Below are 8525 nucleotides of genomic sequence, written 5' to 3'. Positions count from 1 at the left end.
AAAAGTCTTACTGATGTTATTGCATCATTGTGGCAGTTCCAAACTCCTCTATTGTATGCACCCTATTGTGGTGTGAAGAAGTATTATTTAATCACTAACTCATGCTTCCAAATGCAGGTGGAAAGGTTTCAAGTTGATTTGACCTATTTAATTACCCCTATGTAAGTGGTGGACCACTAATTTGGAATTGATTTGGTCTACACAAAGAGAGAATAAACAAACAAGAAGAAAGTATACTCATATATGTGTACAAGATCTCCTACCTCTCCTTGAATCTGAGATTCCAACATAGGGCTACTATGGAGGGATCTTCAAGTGAGGCTCTCTAAGAATGTCCAAGAATGGTGAAAAATGATTTGCATATCCTTAGATGATCTTGTGGGTGATGCCTAGTGCCATGACAAGATCCTTGGGATCTACACCATAATAGTGGGGCTTTTTGTCAAGGTACACCCAAATAGTCCTCTACTCAAGTGGGGTACAAAGCCTCTAATGATGGTATGAGATCCTAGCGAAGAATTCTATTAGTGTTTGTTCTCTACTACCCTATGTACTTGATGCCTTGATGTCTGCATAGCCCTTGTAGATAAAGTACCATGCATCTCGAGTTAGGGAAGGCCGTGATCCAATGAAGGGAGCCGAAATTCCCATGAAAAACGTATCTCATAGTAAAACATCTATCTACACATGATGCTCATTTGTCTCTACCACCAACTAGCCTCTCTAACATATCGCATCCTCCCATGTCTCTTTGGAGTATCTACCTATCTCAACACAAAAGCCGATGTGTGGAGGTTAGCATCTAGCTCTAGATACATCTCATATACGAGCTCTAACATGTCAAACTTTATAAGGGGGCTTGCTAGTTGGCAATGTGTGCATTAAAGTCTCCAATAATTAGTATGGCCATGCTAAGGAACTCCATGATGCCTACATAGACTAGGGGTATGCTAACTTATCTCTTGTTGTAGCTAGAGAGTATTGGAGCAAAGTAGTAAACTCTGTGTGTGTGTGCGCGCGCGCGCGCGTCCCCTTAGGCTCTTTGATCCACATGCATCTGGCCTCCTTGTCTCGTCTAAGAATCCATATCATCTCCTACAACACCCTGAATCATAGGCCCCCTGGCTGTTCATACTTGTGGTCGGTATACTATCTCTGAAGTCCCATTAATATCCAAATACCAAAAGACTGCTCGCATGGCGATGATAGGTCCAGCGTATAGTACAAGGTCACAACTAGTAAATGTGTCCACAAATAAGCCCACACTTATCCTCATGGAACCATTACAATTCCAAATTGTGACCTCTAGAGTTCTCTCATAAGTTGTACACCCCTATTCAAGTCAAGTAGGGGCCCCCATAGTGATAGGTGTACTTCCCCATCTCTACACTACCCACTTTCCCACCTCTTATGCCTGTTGAATCTTCAACAAATAGGAATTCATCTCCTGAATGTATCTTCTTCCCTTTCAAAGCTTCTCTCTTGCTTAAGAACGCTTTGGAACTAGTGCAATAAGGAATTCCAAGATCAATGGTCTCTCTCTACTATAATGTTTGTGCGCTCGCCGTGTGACTAGGAAGGGCTTATTGGTTACTAAACGGATAGAGCACATGGATGTGGTATCATTGAGCATTGTTCCCCCTCCTCTAATATCCTGTAACCCGCACATCTAGTGTCCTCACTCTCCTCCCCTTTTTCTCCTCCATTGCCTTGTGTATGATCAGCTCTCTTAAGTCCTTGAGTTTGCCTTTCATCATCCATTGAACTACCTCTGCCCATTTTTTCTGTCTTCTCTTCAAGCTCCTACAGAACTTTCATAATCTCATTGAGATTAGCTCACATGTCTTGTGGAATTTTCCCCTTCTTCCATGCTGCTGCTTCTTGCCTGCAGTCTCACAGTCTCTTGTCCCTGTAGTTGGATTAAAGATTCTAGATCCTTAATATATTAGTTTTGTTCAATTTCTGATTCCCCATCAACAAGGTTTTCCTGTAAAGCTTGTAAATTTTGGTCAAATCCTTGTGAGACCCTGCTGAGTCCTGCACCAGTCTGTTTCTTTTCTATTGTGAAATTTCCCCTCTTGCACAGCCCCTCTACAAGCTTTCACTGCACCTTTATGTCCACGTGTTCTTTACTCCGTTTTACAGAGTTGTATAACAGCAGTGCAGGTCGCAGGGTTGATTAACAAGCTTTCCTGTCCAAAGATGCACACGCACACACTCATGGAGAGAGGCCACTTCTAGTTTCTGGAAAATAGCCTTCTGGGTCTCCAATCCAAAGCCTCAAGTACACTACACCATCTGCTTTTTTTGTAACACTTACCTTGAAAACCCATATTTCTAACACACACTCTGACCTGAAAGAGAGCCAAAGATTTATAGGAGTTAATATCAACAGTTTCCCTGAATCCAAAGGTATGTATACCCCATTTTATCGAAAGCTTGAAATCAATGTCGTGGCTATACAATTCATCAAATGTAATATATGGATCATGTTCCCATAGCAAGGGTGAATGATTTGCCTCAAACTGAGTGAAGGTAAACACCGTTGTGCAAGGTCCTCCTAGTTCTCCTGACTTTGATATCTAATCTGATCCTTGCCATTTAAGAGCGGTAATTACACACCAACATGCAACATAATTTTCACCAAAAATTTTCAAGCCAATGAAAGACTACAACTTAACAATAACAGTATTATGAATTCAAAAGCAACAGCATGAGATGCATACACATACATATACTAACATGCATTTCTATACTAATATAGATACATTCTGAATATCTATCATATTTATGTACAATACATATCATGCGTATGGTACATACCTAGATACACATGCTCTGCAACCATGACATATCCACATTACATTAATGAATACGTACATGTAGAGAAAGAAGTACGAGAGAGAGAGAGAGAGAGAGAGAGAGAGAGAGTCCAAAGACAAGAGCCGCAAGACAACCTCAAGAACCCTTCCATGTATATACTGTACACCAACCATTGGTAAATTTAGAATGCAAAGCTATCCAGATCCAGAAACACTGAGAGCACTTTCCATGTGCAGCATGATAATCTGTTGCAAAATTGGAAGGATTTGCAAATCAGAAATATGATATCCTCCATTCTCGACTATTGTACAAGGTTCGGAGACTTTACATGACTAATAACCTCTGTAAAAGGATTCCAAAAACCAAAATTCTCCCAAAGTCCAATTGCCTGTGGTTATACTGGAAATAAAATACAAACCAGTACCTAGACACAACGAAGTGGTGCTCAGATGTAAGGGCATGGCCTTAAACTTCATATACACAGAAGAATTTGATCTTGCATATAACATCTTATTTGTAAGTGACTTTTAAAAGCCTTCCACCAGTGGCTAATAAAGAATCATTCCCAGCACGTCCAAAAAAATAGTAGACCTTCGCCAAATAGGAAATAAATTGGTGCACTGACTGCCAAATTCACCCCCTGTACAGTTCAGCAACTGGCTGTCTTTGCAACCTACTGCATATAAGCCTGGGCCCTGAAGCAATCCATGGCACACATTTTCACCTTAGACATCTCAGAAATATCTGAGCTTGCAAGGTCCATCAACATATTTTCATCAGAACAAGTGAATCATTTGCTAACTCCCCAAGCACCCTGCTCACACAACAGTTCCACTGTACTAAAAGAAGAACCAGTCAACTAGTTTTCTTTTCCGCTTTGAAATTGATTCCAAACCATTTTTTTTTGTTTGCTCTATCCTTAGATTCAGTTGAAGAATCATCCCCAGAAGTCCCAGCCTTATCCAGCCCTGTATCATCTGGCACACCCAAGTTGCTGCTGCTTGAATGCCTTTTAACTTGAGGTATTGTCGAAAAAGAAGCCTGAATACTCTCACGTGATTTAAGAAGTTCATCAACCTGAAACAGCTAAGTTCAATTAGTCCCTCCATTCTGCAGTGTCATCTGACGATTTTAATACAATCTTCATACAACTTTCAGAAACATAAAAACCGGAATAAACCTGGTCCACACACTTTTGTCTCAACTTACCACAAACACTGGAAAAAACTTTCATTTTCTAAGTGTTGCATTAGATGGTCCTTGTGTGCACCTACAACATGCATAACCACCTAAACAAGGGTGCACAAGGGTATGCTCAAGCATTGCCCTCTATGTGCACGTGCGTGCGTGTGTGTTCTCATGGGCTTATGACATGAGTGACGAGACTTCAAGGACTGATACCTTTGACAACCACCTTTTTTGGGGGCAGCTAGGCTTTAGTCTGAGGTTCTCCATTGTTGTTCACATGGTTTTACATAGGCTTTCGTCTTGGCCTAGAGACCTTATGTGAAATTCAATTCTTTCAATACAACAAAAATTTTGGCTGGGCAGAAAGGGGATGAAAAGGAAAAAGAGGACAGTTTGTCAAAACGCATCTAAAAAGAGGAAAACCAAGAAAAAAGAACTCAGAAATATCTATTAGAAAAGGTCATATCACAAGTTCACGGGCAGCCTCTATTGGGCTGAAAATGCATTACAAACTAATAAGCTCTTTAAACAGCCCCAAAACTCAAATATTACCAAGCTTTCATTAAAAGGAAATGTGTTCCGAGAGAGTTTGTCTCCCATAAGCAAAACCCTAATTTGGGAGGATCCATCCACATCTATAAATAGATAGGCTGCTCACAATTCAGCCTATCTCATTTTGCAAGTCACATCAGTTCACACTCTCTCTCATGCGGTTAGCACCCAGTTTTCAGCCTGCAGCTCGCATTCATCAGTTGCCCAGCCTCCATTGACTGCAAGCCTCACTTGGTCACTGTTTTGTCAGCCCCTGTTTTCAAGCTGAGCTGGCCGCCTTGCATCAGCTCACCCTCATTCGGCTGATGCCTGACTGTTCTCAGCCTCAAAGGATCAAATTCCAGGACATTCAGGTGGTATACTGCTGCATTCAGCCCCACACAGTCTCAAAACTTCTACGTTTTGGTCATCAGCCTGCTGCCCTTCTCTTCTCATCATTATTTCAGCTCCGACTGGTGGTTACAATACTTGGGACCCGTCTCCGGTGGACATCACACTCTGACTACTCCCTCATCCTGCTCCCACAAGAGCCACTAGCTGTTGGACAACTTTGGTTGAGAATCTTGTAAATTCTTTCCTTTGTTTACAACATTCATTCATTCACTTCAGAGTTCTCTTTCTTCTATGTTTATGTTTGTGTTTTTGTGTTTTCCATTATTTGTTTTATTGTCTAATTATAGTGTTTTAGTCGTGTTCATACATTCTGTGCTCTCTTTGTGCAAACACTAGCATATCTTCACAGCCTCTTTATTGTTTATTTGATTATTGGCCAACCAATAGTGGTAGGACAAACTCCTTTATTTTTTTCTATAGGAGAAGGGAGTGTAGCTACGATCATTCCTTTAGGTACTTGCAAATTCTTGGTGTGAAGAGAGGAAGCTTATAGAGTGTGTGAGTTGGCGCTCAGCCATTGTACCCTTGATTATTGTAGTGGATTCCTGTTCCCAGCCACATCTTTTGCATCGTTTCTTTCGTTGATCTTGTAGCCTTTCATTATTTGGATGTTTGTTTTGCTCTTCTAACATGGTATCAAATATTAAGGTTCTTTGAAGGAGTCATGCTCATGTTGGCATTTTGTTGTGCATAATGGTAGATTGACTCTCCATGATCTAAGCTTTCATGATCCATTGAAAACTTCATAGTGTTGGACTAGGAAAAAACTGTGCGCTTTGTGTTGCATTGTGGTCATTTCACATTTGATTGCTTGTTAGTTTGTCACCTTGCAAAGTTTCAATTGTTTACTTGCACTTGTGTCTGTTTTTTTACATGTTGATACTTGTGACCAGTGACAATTTCATGTTAACATTGATTATGTTGTGTGTGTGAATGACGTTGTTGTACACATTTTAGTGTCGCCTTTTTGTGTGTGCTTGCTTGTGGCAATGACAAGACGTGTTCATTGGCTTGGTTGTGACAGGCAGTGACTTGTCAAGTTGCTTGGATAATCCACAAAGTTGATTTGTCGTTGATTTCATGTTTCCAAAGCACCTACTTGTTGCATTTTTTATGTGTCTAGCTTGATGCCCATCGCATTATAGCCATGTTTGACATGTACAATGAAACCAACCTTCCTTCTTCAAAAGGGTGGTAATTGTCAAAAGTGGTGCAGCAATGGAAGCATAGACAAGTGCTGAAATAAATTGTTGAGCACAAGATAGAAGATAAAGAAAATAGAAGTACACTGCACAGGAAGAAAACTCAGAGATGCGCTCGTGAAATGGAATCCATATACCAAACACGAGATAGCCACATACACAAGTGAGTCACTGGCTGCATGGGTGCTAGCACTGGCTCCTCTCTCCAACTAAAGTCCACCTAGTGAATGACGATGACTGAAGAGGAGGAGGAGCCTCACAATAAATAGGCACAAAATAGACCATAAATGCTCGCCGACCAGCATAAAAATGATAATGTGCCCAACAAAGACAAACATACACAAACTCACACATGAGCTAACAATCCTCCTAACACCCTCTCTTAGATCATGGGTGATCTAATACAATACAATGATACAGTGATCAAGCCATCACTAGCTCCTGAAAATAGAGAACCATAGCATGTCTCTGTGTCCATCATCAATGTCTCACAGTAGTATACAAGACCATTGAGTCAAACATGCCTCGGAACATATATGCCATGGATGCCTTTGGCTAGACCACCAAAGTGCCCCCTCATGTGAGCACAAGACTAAGAGCCAAGCCCGCTCTCTGTCAAATAACAAGCTCATCATGAACTTAGATATCAACCCCCGCTCCAAGGTTTGAACCTACTAGACTTCGATCGATGTGTCAAGGACGTTCCTCTCTGGAACTTGTACACCTGTATACCTGTATAGATAAAATTCACCGATCCCATCTCGCCACCCTTTCACACTCCCTCTCTAACACTGAAGAGTCGTGATGGATGATCACATCACCTAGACTAGAAAGGAACAGAGGAAGGGGCAGCTCAGCCCTTCCCTCCATCTAAACAAGTAGATTCCATCCGCACCTTGGACTTCTCCTTGGCCGAAGGATCGGAATTGGGGTCTGAGTAAGAGGATGACTCATCAGAGGTGTCTACATCCCACTTCTTCTTTTTCTCTTCCTTCCATGAGGCTACTAACTCCTTGCAATCCTTCCACAGGTGGCCCTTCTTACCATAGTGATAACATTGGGCCTTTGACTTCTTCTTGTCACCCCTCTCTAAAGCGATAAAGGCCTCATTGGAACCTCCATAATGAGACAGAAGCCTCCCCTGTAAACGTAAAGATGCCTCATGCTCAAGTAGCATCGAGAATATATGTTTGAAGCTCACAAGTGTAGATAGTGTCTATGCTCACGGGTCGCAAGGCATTTGCGACTCCATTAAACTCCTGGGAAAGCTTGTAGAGTAGAGAACAAGATGTGCCTCAGGAAGGATAGACTGCATGTATCAAAGCTAATCCTATATATGTGTAACACGGAGCAAAAATAATTGAATGTTGTCCTTAGGCTCAAATGTCATCTATTGAAGCAGGCCATAAAGAATCATTGCACGCATAGTGGAAAATGCCTCCTACAGCATCTGAAGCTTCAACCATACTTCACGAGATGCCCTACAAGAAGAAACCACCTGTTAGATAGTGTCATTTCCTGGACAGTCAGCTAGTCGGACAGCAGAGCAATACGGCCAGAGTGCAGGCACAAAGGATGCCACGTCAGCTGGTCGGACAGGGTGCCACAAGGCACAGTTTCTGCAATCGGCCAGTTTTTCTATAGTCGGCTGCATTAAATGCAACCGACCTGGTACTTGGAATTTTCTATTTTCCGGCTATTTATAGCCGATCTTGTGGCACACTCTAGCATTCATTATTCCAGATTCTGATCTTGAGATCTTTTGGCTGAGGCAAACTGTGCTCGGGCTCACGGAGATCGAGGTCATCAAGTCGGAGACATATGCAAATATTTCCTCTGCCCCCTTGTGTATTTCTACACTCTTATACGGCATACTACACCGCAAATTTTCTGTGTTTACACTATCTCCTTTTCTCTCTCTCTCTTCTCTTTGTGTTCACTCTCTCTCAGTCTTTGTCCTACACTTCCGCATCGCTGCACTCTGACATGGTATCAGAGCGGTAAAGATAGACTAACTGAGGGCTGAACCTATCTGAAGAGGAGATTTCAGCGCGACACAAGGCTGCGTTTCCAAGATTCGAGGGCGAGAGGGAGGGCTGCGCATCGGATCAAGGCTGAAGTGAGCGTGGGCGTGCGGGAAAGGAGTCTAATTGGTGAATTTTCTACAGGTTATTGATGTTTGAAGGGGAGGAAGGCTGTGTTTGAGGCCTTTCATTGCAGATTTTACATTTTCATCGCCTTTGGTGCGTGAAGAAGGTTTAGGCAGCGGAGGAACCAACCCTAAAAGGCTGCATTTTCACAATCAGAGGGGGCTGATTTTGCATTTGTACTGGTACTGCAGGTTAACATGTCTATAGAGACTGATTT

At 42.1% G+C, this 8525-nt stretch overlaps 1 protein-coding gene across 1 annotated transcript in view; it reads right to left on the bottom strand.

The window, feature by feature from the left end:
* Positions 1–3088: 3088 nt before the first annotated feature.
* LOC148018237 (chaperone protein dnaJ 15-like) overlaps positions 3089–8525 on the bottom strand; it is a 51083-nt gene continuing 45646 nt past the window's right edge. The window contains exon 12 of the mRNA XM_087661606.1: positions 3089–3900. Within this exon, the coding sequence (XP_087517732.1) occupies positions 3679–3900 (222 nt within the window). The 3' untranslated portion in view covers positions 3089–3678. The remainder of the gene's footprint in view (positions 3901–8525) is intronic.

Source organism: Lygodium microphyllum, chromosome 21, assembly GCF_053477565.2.
Source record: "Lygodium microphyllum isolate KBCC chromosome 21, Lygodium_microphyllum_v1.1.10, whole genome shotgun sequence".
Taxonomy (NCBI): domain Eukaryota; kingdom Viridiplantae; phylum Streptophyta; class Polypodiopsida; order Schizaeales; family Lygodiaceae; genus Lygodium; species Lygodium microphyllum.
The sequence above is the reverse complement of the archived record's forward strand: the minus strand, read 5'-3'. Positions and strand labels throughout refer to the sequence as shown.